The sequence below is a fragment of the Stegodyphus dumicola genome, chromosome 12 (assembly GCF_044657685.1).
Source record: "Stegodyphus dumicola isolate Sdum_Otavi_A_Nest chromosome 12, ASM4465768v1".
Taxonomy (NCBI): Eukaryota; Metazoa; Arthropoda; class Arachnida; order Araneae; family Eresidae; genus Stegodyphus; species Stegodyphus dumicola.
In genome coordinates, this window is record NC_140779.1 from 69,049,692 (window position 1) to 69,067,263 (window position 17,572).

Below are 17,572 nucleotides of genomic sequence, written 5' to 3' on the forward strand. Positions count from 1 at the left end.
ATGCTGTCGGTTAGGCAGACATAACGATGCCACTGATAACTAGCGCTCATGTTAAACGCTAGTTTCAGAGGTGTCAGGAGAGCTAAAATTTGACAGTCAGAAAAAAATGTGTATTGTTGTTGTCAGAAATGTGCATTGCGGAATGCGGATTAGTATTTTACAACAAAAAGTGGGCAGTTTATTTATCCCTAGTTAAACTAATAAAGAAACTTATAAAAAGGTGTTACTATGATCTGTGCTTTATTACCCTAACTGTATCAGGTTCAATGTTCCTTCTAACCTTCTTCGGGAACATACAATGACCTGACTAGGAACAGAGAGCTTACTAAAGCTATGTTCACTAATTGTAGTAAGTAGACAGGATACAGACGAAGGGTATACAAAACCCCTTTATTTTTCTTTATATACAATGACGTCCGTACTTCGGAATACAATGACCCTCCACTCGGGGTCTAACGTAAAAGATATCAAAATAAAACTAAACTCTAATTTAACTTTAGAATAATATACGTGGAAGATTGGCCTTATAATAACAGGAAGCGTATGTAGCACAGAGACTGTGAACACTACAATACGTTTAATTTATCAAGAGGATTAATACCTCTGGCCTGGAAGGCAAATAGCAACTGCGTAACTTCTAAGGTAAGCGGCCTGCTTCGAACTCACTGCTTCCTCTCTCCTTTGCTTGGCAAAAAGGCCACACTTAAATACTTGGCGTTCGCCAGACAAACTTTGCATAAAATCCTTCACGCTTATAATTCTGGCCGGAAGTAGAAAATAAGAAGTGATAGTAAAGATTTAAAATAAAATAAACGTTAGTAAAACTTAAGATCCTTACAACTGTATGAACGATATCTATTAGATATGGTCCACATTTACCAATAAGATAAAATTTAAGTTTATTAAGACGAAATTCTTCATTTATTTAAGGATTTAATATGGCCATTATGTTTATAAATAGCATGAAGTTAGTCATGACAGAAAGAATGTTGTGCATATGTACATCTTTCTAGAAGTTCTTAAAGATAACTATAATAAAGTCTAAAAAAATATACATAGCATTTTCTGGTGGTTGTAAAATAATGGAATACCTTTGCTTTCTTCTGATTCGATTTTAAATCAAGGACATAAAGTATAAAGGCTATGCAGATTTCGGAAAATTATATTTGCGTTTCAACTTCTGTAGTTGATTTGGGTCTTATTATAAATAAGATATTTAGGCAGCTGTCAAAGAGTTGATATCTTTTCATATGACTGATTATTTATACGTACACGCAAATCATTCAAAAAAGGCACTCATTCATTCCTCCTGATGCATAATTCAAAAATGGAATGCATTTTGAATAATGTAGCATTCGGACAAGGTCGAAATTGGATTGTTTGTCAGTCCCCGAACAGGATATTATGATTTGCCCATCACACTCTCAAAAGTTAGGAAGGAAAATATTAGGATTTATTAGCCAAACTTCTAATTTATACAAAAAAGAATTAAAGAAAAATTTTCCCCATAAACTCAATGCGATGTCATGAGTGAAGCGATATTCAGTTTGAGGTTTTGAGGTTTTCTTGTTTGAAAACCACATTAATTTCTTTGAAATGACCTCGAGTTTGTTAAACAAATTATTTGAAAATTTAGCGTCTTTAAGGATTAAATAAAAAATATTTTTACTCAAAAAAGGACATACTTTGTAACTAAGATGTCTGTTTAAGCCAATAGAAAAGGTTTATGCAAACGAAATTATACAACGTCTCAAATTCCAGCGGTAAGGAAATACCAATGAAACGCTTTAGATTTTATATGTGCATTATGTTTTAAAATCTATTTTTCTAAAATTGTTTTGTAGCAGAGAATCCTTCCCTCAAGCTAATTTTTAATATTTTCTTCCGATGAAGTCTTACATAGGAGTAATGATGCCAAGAAGTATCTTCGTAAAGTGATGGACTGGAAATAAATACAAATATTAGTTACTGAGATAGTTTGACATAAGTATTAGATTTTTACGATAATAGATAATTAGGATCTGGCTATTGTTGAGACACTTTTGCCTCATAAGACGAAATGTGACAATGTTAACTGTATTTGTGATTTTGTAATTATATATCCTAAGAAGTTTAATTTTAAAAGTTTCATAAAGTAAGTGATAATACTAATGTGATTACAAAGATTTGCCCCATAAAACAATTGTTAATGCTGTCTAAGAAATGCATACGTTTAATATTTAGCATAGAGTGAATAACAATAAATATTTTGTTTAACAAAAGAAAAGAAAGCTCATCTACTAAAATTAGTGATTAAATTTGATTGAATTAGACTTAACCATAGCTGAAGATATTAACAGCGATTAAGGCAAAAGATATCAGTTTTAATTAAGAAATCCTAAAATGACGATGCGGAATCCGTGAGAGCTATGCTCTAAGTTATTTTTCAGAAAAGCTTGAAGAGAAAACGCGGTTAAAAGAGAAAACGAAGAGGGAAATGCAAGTTGAAAAGTCATCAATAATAGCAGAAAAATCAAAGAGTGGTAATATCTACCGGTATTCAGTTAAAAACTTCTTAAATAAAAATCCATCTTAAAAATATTTTGTCAACTTCCAATCCAAAGGCAGATGCTTCTTTGTTCTTGTTTTATTCGAAAGATAAAGAAAGATTTGTAAGATTCCAAGAAGAAATGCCAATTACTTGTTTAAGTGGAGCTTTATCAAACATATTGTGCGAAACTTATTGCTAGGAAACCTAGAAACCTAAAGACAAATTTCAAAAGGAATTCTTCTACAGTGACTTAAACTGAAGCGGAAGTTTATTTGGTTTATTGTTTTACCTTTTTCTTCTTTGTCTGAGAAGTTAATATCTGCTTTTTCGCTTTAAACAATTCATGACGCGAATGTACGGGTCAGTCGGCTACTTTCCTCAGCTTCGTTACAGAACTTCGTATCCAATGTCACTAATAACATTCATAATGTAGTTAAAAATGGTAGTTTTGTGCCCAAAACCAACGCCTTATTTGAAACAAAAATTCGCCAAATTCATATCACAAACAGCACAGTTTGTTTAATTGAAGCAGGATTAAAGGACACGATATACTGATCAGCTTTGAGAACAATCGCATATTTCAATCCAGGAGACCATATCTCCGTATATGACAATGTATCTATTCAGTAAAATCACTAGACATAAAAGAATTCATCCCGTACAAGATGAAATATGTTTTTCTTTTGTAGAAATCACCGTCTTTTTATGAAGTTGCTAACACAGAAGATCCTAAAACCCTAATCGGGATTTATATTTCCTCAGTCGTGAAATCTTGCTCCCAAGATCGCCACGTTTCACCTAAACCTAAGTCCATTCGAGGAAATTCTGCAGCACTGAAAACCTTAAAAGTGCTGATTCCTCACTAAGATGATGAGATGGAATCATAGGAGGAGTTTATAACAAAGACATTACTTGTTCCTCGCATCGATAACTATTTTTCCTTCCAAGGGAATCTTGTGTTAGTTTAACGATGCTAAGAAATTTTTTGAGAGGAAGTGGACAGCAAAATAGTAAATAGTTTACTGATAATTAATTATCGGACTAGTTGCCGTTGAGAAGCTTTCGTCTTTCAAGAAGGTAAAGAATGAGACAAATTTAATTGTATTCATGATTTTTCAATTATATTGTAAATGTGAGAACAAATGTGCTATGTATTCCACCCGAAAGTCTCAGTTTTAATAATATGAAATGCGGATTACATGAGAATGAAGAAGGTTACCATTAAAGGTGGTTACTTTTAAAAGTAGCAATGGTTTATCTGACTCCTGGATATGAATGAAACAGCATTTGATACAAAAATATTGTTACGGATTTGGTATTTAATTAGTTAATGCTAGTAGAATTATAAATAAAATTGTTTTATTCCCCGTGCAGTGCAGCGCGTGACGAATATTAAAAGAAAGCTAAACCGGAAAATTAAAAATACAAGAGCACGTGCATTTACCATTTAATAAATAAATATCTCTTTTGGATTTCGAGAAATTGCTAGAACAATCTCGAGCGTGATTAAAGCTTATAAAATAGGAGGAAAACCTTTCAATTCAGTTTAGTTAGTTTGTTTAGAAAACTGCTCTTGTTGACTGTAGCGAATTCGCGGATTAGCTTTCTCTAGCTGTTTTGAATTAAGTTCTGTTGAACGTTTGAGTAGTTAAAAGATAACTACTGTGAGTATGTAATACTATTGTAATACTGTACGAATATCTGAGGAAATTTAAACATTTTGTTTTATTTTTGTGATAATAATAAATTTTGCTCATTTTTCATCGGACTTGTGTATTTAATTCATAACGATGCCGTACGCACACAACAGTATATTTCATTAAGCACACAGAAGTAAGATTCGCACCGGGAGTATTGCCTAGCGGTTTTGTCACTCCAGCTGGCACCCGCCAAAAGAGTGCTGTGAGGCGAGACAGAAGTTGTGACGTAAAATATAACAGGTGATGTGCGCCTCCTGCTGATTGGCTGATGCGGCGTCTCTCGCTCGCACGATGAAATGCTACCAAAGGATCTATATGTTCTTCCCCTATAGATTCTATAGTTTCTTTGGCTACAACAACCTTCTATAAATCCAGTTAATGGAAAACAGTGCACCTTGTAAAAGTCTAGAGCTACTAATGTTGCTAGTTTCAAGAGTTGTATATCTTCATTAAGGAATATTTTAGCACCTGCTTCTTTAATTAATTTCACTAATCCCGTTGACTAATTTCTAATCATTACATTATACTATAATGAACAGCAATAAATATGACTTACTTTTTTGACCAAGCAGTTGTGGGCCACAGTACTTAATGCCATTGATGCGCAAGTAGTCGTTTTCACAAAGAGAATTTTCGGCCTGAAGTCCGAATTCCAGGAATTGGAACGCTATACGACAGCGATCCGGCAGAGCTGTAAAGCGGTATATGCATGTTCGAGGTCCTGGATAGGGTTCCGGAAATCCAGGACTCTGGAAAGTTCCACTGGCATTGGTAAATGAAACGTCGCAGCTACCTGAAAAGAATATACATTTTAATTAAAAAAATACAAGGTAATTATAGTAAAGAATCTCATTTCAGTGTCACGTCAATTTCTAATGATCATAATGTAAACAATCTTACTTAACTTACTGGTTTCAGTACTGCGCAATGTGACGCCTTAGCTTCCTTACAGGAGTGCTGCAAAATGTTTCATTATTTTCACTGAAGTGGTGTTTAGCCAACATGGTTTTAGAACAGAAATATATATGTGTGCCGGCGATCTGACCGATATCTTGATGAAAGAATGCAAAAACTGTAAACTGTTTATAAAAAACAATTATCATAGATTACTAATTGGTTTGAAAAGTTAGTACTAAACTAGTGGTTCCCAACCTTTTTGTCGCTAAGATCTAGATAAGTCTAGAATAAGTGCTGGATGGCAGTACTATTTAAGTTTTTAAGATGAATTTATAGTTGGATAGAGTTAATAATACATGCACATAAAAAAAAAAAAAAAAAAAAAAAAAAAAAAAAGATCGGCCGCATTTCGCTTTGTGCTGGTATCTCTATTGGACGCAATTTCTATTTCATTAAAAATGAGAAAACTTTCACATAGAATTTTATTGAAAACTAAAACATTTTTATTGTGATCACACAGAGCATGCGAGCACACGAGGATGGTGCCCCCGGGAATAAAGTTGGGAACCTCTGTACTGAACTATCGAGCAATAAATATTCAGTGGCATGGAGCGGACTGACTATAAGATAATGATAAAGGACGAATATCCTTTGTTAAGTTATAAAGCTTAATAGATGTTTACTACATTTGCGATATCATTTTCGTGCAAATTTATGTTTTTGGCTGTCACTGTGATAAAAACAAGTATTTTGAGAAAATCAAAATCAGAAACGATCGTGTCCAGTTCAAATAATAGCTTCAGTCGAAAGATTTACAGAGAAAAAATAGGCATACCCGTCTTACTCATTGCAGTTTATTTATTTATTGGCATAATTGTTCAAAATATATATATATATAAAACTATTTACATAAATAAGATTTTTGCGTTGTTTTCTTCCTTCACGTTCGCATGGGGTTCGTGTGGATTTGGAGTGAATAACGACGACAGCACTTAATGGAATATCGAAACACACTTTATTTACCAATATTAATCAGGACATCCCCAAAGTCACTTTTTACAGTCGTCGAAGATCCACTATAAACACGCTGACTCAATCAGCGATACAGCCTTCACTCTGTCAGGCAATAACGGTGGAGACAGCTTCACTGCAAAGCAGAGTACTGCTCCCGACTCTGCTCGGCCGTTCTCGGAACTCCACTTACTCTCGAGACTCACCACTCGATGACCAATCGCGATGCACTCGATGACACACAGAGTACAGCTCCCGACTCTTCGGTTCAGTAGTTCCCGGAGCTTAACACATTCTCTCGACGATGTCCTAACCGCGATATACTAAGAGACTCTTCGATGTACTTGACGACCCACTCGGCACTCGCCGGTCGGCTGTCAACTCGATCGACTCCACTCGGACTGACTAACTCGGGACTAACTATCTCACACTTGACGGGCAGACACTAACTCGCACTGCGGACTAGCAGGGTGACTTTCGGCTTGTGTTCGAGAACATTCTGGGCTAAACCGGTAAGAATTCGTTCCAGAAGGTTCTCCATCCGTCCATGGCATATCACCAATTTTGTCGCCAAATGGGCGATTTTTCGCCAAATGTGGCAACTTTGCCTTCCTTGCTATTTTATGGCAACCCTGAAACTGCTTTGCGGGGAAGTCATCTTACCGCGCCTGTACATTTCGTAACAATATATTAATCAGAAATATGTCTTTTTTTTAAGTTTTTTAACTTTATTAATCTAATTTCATCAGTTATTAGGTAGGCTCATGTTTCCACCGTAGGCTTCATTAACACATTCTGATATAACAAGAGTACCATAGACCGAACATCTCCTCGAACCATGAACTTATCGTTACCAATGCAATGCAACTAGCATTTTGTGAGTCCATAGGATTGGCATAATCTATGGATTGATACAATATAATGAACTTCTTTTCTGCTGTTTATTTCAGGATAGCCAGTATACTAATCATTATAGCAAGAATAGTCCACTTAATTGGAAAGGTTTTTTAAAGGAAATTCTGATTAATGCGAGTTTCAAAATGAGTTTCTCGTTTGTAATTTGATTTCATAAGATGAAAGTCAAATTCAAATTCGCAATTTCATAAACAGCGTTTAAATAATCTGAGTGTAAACCAATATAATTTTCCTGCTGCTTTTATAAAAATGCATTATGCTACAGGCAAAATTACAGAATGTTTTGCAGAAACTGTCATAAACATATGAAAACAAAATGGAACACAATGATTTGCAGCAGAACATAGAGTCATATTTTAGCATATTTTGTTTTATGTATAATTAAAATTTGTTCAAATCGAAAGCAGATACTTTTAAATTTATTGAAAACTGCCTAGAGGGAGAAAGTGTGAAATATTCAATCTAATAAGTGATATTTCACAAGTTTACATGAAAAGGAAAAGGAAGATAAAAGTTGTAATAACAATTTTTACATTTTAAAAATAAAGTTTCATTTGCAGAAATACAGTAATGTCTACTTAAAAGTTAATACTTACTTTTAATTGTTTATATAAATATACAATGATTAAACTGTTTATGTTAAATGTACAATAATTAATATAATCGAAATTTTGAACCAGTAGTAAAATTTCAGGGCTACAAAATGAATAATATGTTGTATAAAAAATTATAATCTGCTTTATTTTCAATCAATTTTAAATTTATTAGTTTAGAAAATTATTAGTATTTTAGGTGGGAAACTCAGTAATTTATTATCCTTTCGAATGAATACAGGACTAGGGTTTTATGTATATTAACCTCTTATTATTTTGACAGCACTATCATTTGTACTTTCACCGGCTTGCACTAGGCTATAAATTAATAACGTATATAAGAACAGAATTATTGTAGTTAAGAGAGAGCTTTCGACAGCGATCGTTCATTGTCCCGCTAGTAATTTCGTCCATCTTCATCTTGAGTTGTTTTAAATTTAGTCTTTGCTTGTGCGAGTCAAGAGCTTGAGCCAAAACTTATAAGCGCAACTGATCTTGTGATTTTTCATATTTAAAAATATTTATGTTTTATTTTAATATTTGTGTTCTGTTAAACCCGCAAGTAGCGGAGCCTTCTGTTACTACACAAGCTATGTAAAGTTGTTAAACTAAAAATCTAACAAAAAGGCTTGCTTGAGCCTTCGCCGAGTTAGAGTTACTTTACTGGAAGATCTAGAATGGGGCCATAAATCGCCTGGTTACATCTACGGATCCGGAATGTGACATTTAAGCAGTTAGATTCCTTACGTGAGTATCAAAACGTGAATATATGTAGTTAAATATCCTAAAATTAATGAATAAAAGTGGTCAAACCTTTCTTTATTTGAACAACGCCAACTTTCACTAACACTGCAGGTATTTTCATTTCTCATCGAATTACCTCCCAATTTCACCTCCCAATTACGCGCTGAGCGTGCAGACCACTACACTACAAAGGCTCGCCAAGAAGGCGGGAGAAATACCTTATATACTTTCCCTTTTAAAAGGCGATTGAGGTTTTTAGGGGACCCAATCGCCAAATCCTGGGTGAGGAAAATCATCATCCAACCCCTTTTAGTTCGTGTGCCACTGTAGAGACATTAAGTATTTTTGGAAGCATGCAAGCTGAAAAATCAGCAACGCCCTCACCGGGAATCGAACCCCGGTCCTCTCAATTACGCGCTGAGCATGCAGACAACTACACCACGAAGGCTCGCCTAGAAGGCGGGAGAAATACCTTAATACCTTACCTAGATCTAAAGCGTTTCTTTAACTCCAACATCCGATACTTACCAATTTGGGAGCTGAGCAATAATTTTAAAAGTTCATCACTGTATCACTCAAAATGCATTACAGGGCGCTTAGATGATGTTGCATTACAAAGAATGGGGCAGGCAAGCAAACAAAACGAAGTTTGGTACAGCGGCCAGTCGATTTCTGCGTAGCCATCAGCCTTCACAAGCTGACGTATCCTCTGAGAATACATTTTTTAACGTATAAAACTATGAAGTTAGTAAATACATATAGAAGTAAAATTCGTTTTTTTATCACCTGCTCAGAATCGAAACGATTTATTTACTCTCAATAGAGCTTTTCTGAAAAATGGACCCTTTTGAGAAACTAATTGAGCCTCAAGGTCACTGGTTATTTCACTGGTTATTGAGATCACTGGTAATTTCTGTACTAAAAAATTTCAAAAATCTAAAGTAGTGATAATTTGAATAGTTTGTCATTTTTAGTTCTAGGGTAGTACCAGTCAAAGCTTTTATATTTCATATTCTTTTCTTGTACCTGGCAGGCCCACCAGCGGCAGAGCGGTAACGTCGCTGAACACTGGTAGCCCAAGTCCACCAAGAACACCAAGTCCGAGGTTCGAATCCCGCGAACGGGCTGGCTGCATGGGTGTTTTCGTGGTTTTCCCCATGTGTAAAGTGTATACGAGCCAGTTTCCCTTAGAAAGTCCTCCACGAAGGCATCCCTCCCCTTAGGCAGATAGCCCTAGTGTGCTTTGCCATAATTAAATACACCACACCAAACACACACACACCATTTCTCATCGTAATTTCTCTTGCCATTTTGTAATCTACTCGTATATATCAAAGGAACTTGGTATACAGGGTTCATAGCCACATTTTAGTGAAAAAAATAAGCACCTATAAGCACTTTTCAAGCACATTTTAAGAAAAAAAAAAATAAGCACCTGTCTAATTGCATTATACACAACTGCATAACCTTAAAAATTAGACTTATAATTTAAAATATGAGAAATGCAGTATTTATTAAGAGAGAATAAGCATTACCTCAACCATGGAAAATAATTACTTTTTTTTTTTTTAAATTTTAAATAACAGTTCAATTTACAGAACTAGTTTACAATGAGAGGGAAAAAAACTATGCAGAACTAAACTATATTACAAGATTTAATGATGAAATTTCAGTTCAAAATAGAGAAAATAAATAATAATAAGGCATACTTATTGTATTCACTTGGAACCTAATAATAAATACAATTTATTTTTCCACTCATATTGATATTTAAATAATTTAAATCTAAATTCTGAACATTTTCTAAATTTTCATTGTCTATCAGTTTTCCCTTAACAGATATTGCAAACAAAGAAATTTAAGTAAAAAAGAGGAACATTTCTGAAATCAGAAGACAGAAATATACTTCATGCAGTCCTCCTTTAACAGTAAAAGCTTAACTAACCCGCATACTTGGCATACGTAATTATAAACATTCATACATATGCTCATAATATAAGCATAACGATCATAATAAACACGAATATGAACTGACCAAGCGGACCGAGAATGCAAATTATTAAGATCTTGATAGAAATTCAAACGTGTGTAGTATTTGGGTAGGAGGAAAAGAATGCCGAATGTACCGGAATTTTCTACTGCTTTCGCATTTCTTTGACCAATAGAACGACGGGCACCTGTCTGTACTCTTCGTGCACACCAAAGGTTATGTTAATGCAGAAAAAGGGGAAAAGCTATTTCCGGGAGTATGATTCACCATCTGACATTCCATATTAGGAAGAAAAGTTGTTTATTTAGTTTCGGCTTTGGTACCGAAAAAAACAGCGCGTTCATAAAAAAAAAAAAAAAATTGAAAGCGAAAATAATCATTAAAAACAACAAAAATAAGGGCTTTAAAGAAAAAGTAAGCACCTATAAGGGCCTTTATATTTTATTTTCAAATATAAGGACTTATAAGCACTTATAAGGACCGCTACGAACCCTGGTATATATACCAAGTAACTACACTTTAATCATCTTGTGTTGAAATTATAGCACTCCCTATTTGTATATCTTTAATTTGAGCCTTTTTTAAATAATCGCATCCCTCCATAAAGGTATGCGAAATATTTTAGCTTGTGCAATGTGCTCTAATAGTATCTCTTAGTTATGCACACTAATAATACGAAAACGGCTCGAATTTCTATAAAATTTCGAATGGATATTATGTGTTATAAGCGGCTAGCCATCTATATGAGATTTAAATCGATACTAGAATTCTATTATGACGATTAGGTTTACTGGCAAACTAGTGTAGCATTCATATGTGATATCCATGAAAGGTGTTTTTTAGGCCCTTCCCCTAAAAAAGAAAGAATACAGTCCTCTTAGCAGCATCTTGCATTATTTAAGTAACTATAGTTAAATTACTCTATTTAGAAATTTCAGCAGTTGTTCTAATCAACAGATTTTAATCATATTATATATGCTGATGCTTGATCGTTACCACATATACTCGATCATACTGAGATCAGTACAATACAGATTACACATACTCTATCGTACTGAAATAGGTACTACTACGATAAACATATTACTTCGGTATACACACTACATCTAAGGTATACTTACTACGGTACACGTACTACTGAGTTCAAGCAAAAGAGAATTCTGAAAAATTAAAAAAAAAAAAAAAAAAAAAAAAAAAAAAAAAATTCAAATTTTTGCAAAGGAGATGCGATGTGAAAATGTGGCATTACGAGGATTGCAGAACAGATATATAAAGCCTTAAACTAGAATGACAGAATTTAATTTTTAAAATTACGTGTTAAGAGTAAGAGCCATTATGTGCTTCGTGTCTCAACTATTTGTTGAAACCATATCACAGTGTTATCAACAACCATGCGAAGAATTTCAGAGAGAATATGAAAGACATACTGCACTATACCGGCTTCAGCTAAGACAAAGCGTGAGCACTTCCCTGGTAAACGCATTCTTTCAAAAATTCTTAAAACTAGAACTAACAGTAGCTGAAGTCTGGGAAGTCTCTGGAGATGACGTGAACATGTTGGCACGAATAACTTCTCTCTTATACAATAACCCAATTCGAATTACATTAAGAATAGTGTCCTAATAATCTCGTTCCTGTAAAGCCTATTGTAACATGTACTGGTAACTATATTTTTCATAAGCGTCATCTTCCAAAAGAAAAAGAAACTTAAAATGAAATCATAGGGAATTCATATCATGAGTAATATAATCACAATGCAAAGGATTTTATTAAACACTTGAGAAGACGAGCTCCATATGATACATTTCTGAATATTGAACACTCCTTATAATGAAAATGTGCGTCATCTCTTCAAAGAATATTCCAAGCTCACATGACCATTCCCTTAATTTCTCGTCAAAAATCGGACAGCAGAATCTTGAATCAACATAGCATTATTTTGACTTTTTAAGGATACCACATCAAAATGGACCAAAAATCTCATACACAAATAAATCAAGGAAGGATGAGGTTGCTCGAACATTTACTGAAGAATTTGTAGCTAGGACAGTTCTATTAGTATTTACCGACAACCATTTATGTCGGAATACACCACATTCGAGGGCAACATTATGTCAGAATACACCACATTCGAGGAATACACCTTCTACTTCTTGATGACATACCGAGACCGTCCGTCTTCAAATTTTCTAATCGGATTTTCGATATGGCTCTTTACTTGAAACTTTCACGAGAGAATATTATTGGAGGCAGCTGGAGTAGTCTTCCAATTACAATAAAATAGTTTCTTACCTCAAAACGCTCTTGCTCTTTTATAAAAAGGTAGAACGATCAAGGCAGGATCGTTTCGCAAAAGCAAACCTTAGTTTCTTACAGCGAAATCATATTCTTTCCTAATTTGTATAACATTTCTCAAAGGCACCATCCGATAACGAAACATTGAGCATTTTCATTCCCTTTAGGAATCTTTCCTGTGGATTGAATGACATACGTACCCCGTTGTATGAAGCTCTATTTAACCAATAGAGCCATTAGCAGCATCCGAACGAGTTCCTGAAAGCTCAGGGTTACGTTAATTAAAACAAATATACATTACCTTTTTTACTGTTTCCATAACTTACCGATTATGGATGGGGGTGACACTTGGTCAGTCAAAGGAGCGCAGTCCATTTGTTGCCCTCGAATGTGGAATCCTGGCCTCGACGTAGCTCCATCGGAATGAAACTCTAAGATCAGTTCATTACCTTCAAAGGGAATGATTCCTAAAGACAAAATAGGAGACATTTTTACATAATTTAAGGATCTAGTAATTTATAAAAATTTATAATTTAAACATATAAGATGAAATATCTTCAACATACGCAGATCCTGTTACAAAAGAGATGTTAAGAGCATGTATTAAGATATAATTTATTTATGACAATTTTTAATTATACCGGGGTAAAAAATAAGCCATCTTGAACGATATGATGTTTAACGAAGGCTGCCTGCCAGACCAAATTACAGATTAGGCTACCTTTTAACACTTGCTTGTTTACGTATATTTCGGCAGCTTTCATAACACAATAAAATCAGATCCTCATTTGATATTTATTTTTCTCTGCGTCAAATAGTAGTTATCAAAATGTTTTTATTAACACATTCGTAAACATAAGCTATGTAATCTGATAAAAATTATGGCTTCATGGCACCTCACAATTTAAATGGCGTTAGGAGCCGTTCATTATTCTTTCTAACATATTACCAGTGACTCTGGTGACAACTTTAATGCGGTCCTTCACCTCGAACGTCAATGCAAAATAAGCACAACATGTTTGGGAAATGTTTTGCTTGAGGGATCTACATAAAGAACTATAAAATCGTAAATCTTGTTATTCTATAAAATGAAGCTGTGAAGGCGGAACTACAGAATCATTTTTCTTGAATTAAGTGTCAGAACAAAAAAGCAATACTTAGTCCCCCCCAACTGTCCAAACTGAATAAACAAACAAACTAAAAAAAATTCAGTTTATAAGCAAAATGCTAGTTAATCTGACTCGTAGCGAAGCATAACCTCCATATTTTTTCGTTGTTTTCGTAGATCCGGATTAGACATTTACATGAGACATAAGACATTTACAATAAAGATAATATAATAGATTGTAATAGATTGATCAGAATTAAGATAAGAATTGAAGTTATTAATATTGTTACTTACTTTTCAAATTCGCAGGATAAATACCACACAGTTTCTCTTCCTGTAGTTTCAGATAATCGTATTGGCAACCATCGCTGGCCTCTACATCAAAGCTGAGAAAGTTCAGCTCAAGTGCACAAACTCCTGCATGCGCACGGGCCACCGTATACGTGCATCGTAAGTGAGGATCGTAATTGTTTGGATGGTTGTCACTCATGATTTCAAAAACGGCAGATGAAAAGTGCATGTCACATGGCTTGGACGGCGGTAAGGGTGGATCTGTTGTCACTGGTGAACAGTCCACTTGCTGAACACGAATCATGAAGCCAGGCCGAGAGGTACCAGAGTCTGAGTGGAAAGTCAGCTGCTTCTCGTAATCCTGAAATAAATAGGTTCCTGGAACAAAGGAGTAAATAGAGTAAGAAATAGCCAGAAGAAATTGAAATATACATGAATCAGTGTTAACGTGAATAAAATGTCAGTTTCTTTCATGAGAAATACATAAATGAAGCAGGTTAACCAAAGGCGTAGTGCTAACAGAATTTTTAATTTCCGTTAAAGTAACAATTTGAGATAAATTTAAAAATTTTAGCTTTTTAAATCTAGATATGATGCTCCAATGAAGAGATCTAACACGAATATATCTTATTTCTGTTGAAATACGATAACGGAATTTTTTTGCAATTACAATACTTACTTTACTTCGCACAAGGAAGTAAAAAGTGATATTTGGAACCCAATTCATCAGATTATGAATTTGTAGCTAATGTTAACATAATTTATTTCATTTCTTCACATCAGTTCGCTTTGATGTAGCCTTAGGCAAAGTGATATTTACCCTTATAGAAAATTGTATTTTATTTTATGTAAGCAACAACTTAATTCAGGGATCTTCCGTTTAGGATCCAAGTACTTGCAATAGGTACTTAGGAGTCTTTATAGAGATCTTTAATATGTATTGCATTTGGATCTTTATCTAGATTGGCCATCTCTATTGGCATAGTTATTCATATTACAGTACAAAGTCCGAAATCCGGACGTCCATTATCCGGAATGATCTAAAATCCGGACCTCAAAACCACCAACAACGTTTTTTTATTAATATTTTATATTAGAACCGCTTTTCTCTCGAATTTACTGTAATGCACTTCAGTTCAAATTTCTAAGTTTAAAAAAAGGATTAGTCTCTTATATGATAAAACACTAATTTTTGCATTTAGAAATTCAAACTGAATAATGAACGTACCACTCAAACTTTCAGTTTAATTCTGCTTCGTTAAAGCATTTATTAATTTTTCAAGTTTTCTCAAGTTTCCAAATAGTTATTCAGACTAATAACGGACGGTCAGTCCGTTATTAGTCTGAATATCAAATGTGTATGGCAATCGCAATTAAGGCCTCTAAACAATGACAGTGTTCTGTGAGCCTCCGCAAGTTTAACCGGCTGATTGTGCGGATTTCGTCACATGAGCATACATTTAGTTAGTGCCGTTTAAAGGTGTTATTGCGAAGGCATATTTTATAATGTTGACAAGTTCCGTGAGCTTTATTATATTTAAATATTTTTCGAGCTATATATACCAAATCTGAAAGGAAAATTTATGCCACTGGTCTAACGGAAGATACCAAATGAAAAATATTTAAAACTCATCCTGTATTTCAAATAAAGTTCAACTTCGGCCAGGTTTTTCTCAGCCTTTTCACTGCAGTTAAAAGGCTAAAACCCGTTTTAAAATGCCAACTGCTTTCAGTACTAATTTTTTTTGTAATATTTTTCTCCTTACCTGATTTTATTGAAGGATTTTTGTAGATATAAAACCCCTCAAATAAACACATATATTTTTACAATAAAAGTAGCCTCATTTATTACTATAAACTTTTTACGAATAAAATGCACAGAAATTCCCAAAACTTGAAATCAGATTAATAACACCAAATTCAGAATACTTTTATTTATAATAACAAAAGAAAGCTATATTAAGACTTATAAGAATAGCATCTTATTAGTTGTTGCCATATTTTCACTTTATTTAGTTTCAAAATTGGACTATAAAAATGCTCATATTTTTTTAGGATTGTACACAAGGAAAATTCCTTTAAAATAGTTATTTCAGCAGAAAGGTTTGACAGGCAACGTTTAGATGATTTCACACTTCTTGCATAGCAGTCTTCCGGCACACAAGTTCGACAATGTATTGAAGATTTTCCGATTTAGCCAAAAATATTCATTACGATGCTCTAAACATTGTCAGAGGTAAGGCATCGTTATAAAGGTTTTTTGCTCTCGCACATAGTGGAAAATCCCGATTAAGGTGCCACATTTTTTTACGAAAGTACTATTCTTAGTAAAGCAATCTTAGTTTAAATTAACGAAATCAAGACTAATTTCACTTCAAATTAATTATTGATTTCTCATATCACCTATTTTAAAATTCCTCAGCAGGCTATTTGATGGCTAGAACAGCAACTAAAAGATATTTTAAGTACTTACATCACATAACTAAAATATAAAAATAATTCAAACCATAATGACTCTCTTTCTAAATTTATTTTCATTTAATTAGTAATTTATACACTGTTCTTTTTAATTTTGAATGATTTAGCATCATAGAAATATAACCATGAAGGACAGAAAGTTGAAGGGATTAGCTTGTAAGGAATATTTTCTCCCTCCCTTCCGCATGCTTCCGTGGTGCAATTGGAAGCATGCTCGACGCGTATTCGAGAGGTCCAGAGTTCGAATCCCAAAAACTTTTACAACAAAGTCAGGTCAGTGGTTATCTCAGGCGGCGCTCAGTGAGAGCACTGCACATTTTTCAAGTCCTTGCTTTAAAAAAAAAAAAAAAAAAAAACTGATGATTGTGCAAATTTTTTAGCAAAAATTTCGAATACCTTACTATTATTTATTATTGCATGAGATAGATGAAATTGTCACTCATAAATCATTACCTGCCGCCTAACCCATTTAGAAGCTCGATATTGTTACTTAATGTGTAATTTTAAACATTGCAAGTCTCAATTACACTAATAAATTTAAAGTAGAATTATGTTTTTCATTATTATATCGTTGACGCAAGGCTGTTACTCACGTGTTGAATTCTCAATTTGACCACAGATCTTCTCCCCGTTGATAGCTAGGTAATCGTACTCGCAGTTGCTACTAGATTCCACATCAAAGCGTAGGAAATCCATTTCCAGGCGGCACACATCTTCGCTACTCCGTCGAATAATATATCTGGAAAGACCGATATACTGTAAATTAATCAATCAACGATTAACTATTATAAGGACGGAAATTTTAATTGGAAGAATTTAGCAATTATACCGACATAGCGAATATTAATATCAGCATTTAATGGAACAATTTAAAATGGTTCATAAGATGAGTGAATTTCAATAATTTGTAGTTTTAAGTTTATAAATATTTAATTTGAATAGACTTTTAATTTTTTTTCTATGATATATAGTGAAAATGGGATTTTTGTACATTTTATATGGGATTCTTTATTCAAATTT

At 33.9% G+C, this 17,572-nt stretch overlaps 1 protein-coding gene across 1 annotated transcript in view; it reads right to left on the bottom strand.

Moving 5' to 3' along the window:
- The window catches only part of LOC118202432 (cubilin-like), a 212,861-nt gene that overhangs the window by 113,563 nt on the left and 81,726 nt on the right, over positions 1-17,572 (bottom strand). The window contains exons 10-13 of the mRNA XM_085806530.1: positions 17,146-17,291; positions 14,078-14,452; positions 13,002-13,142; positions 4,787-5,023 (exon numbers count right to left, since the gene is read on the bottom strand). Coding sequence (XP_085662656.1) covers positions 4,787-5,023; positions 13,002-13,142; positions 14,078-14,452; positions 17,146-17,291 — 899 coding nt within the window. The remainder of the gene's footprint in view (positions 1-4,786; positions 5,024-13,001; positions 13,143-14,077; positions 14,453-17,145; positions 17,292-17,572) is intronic.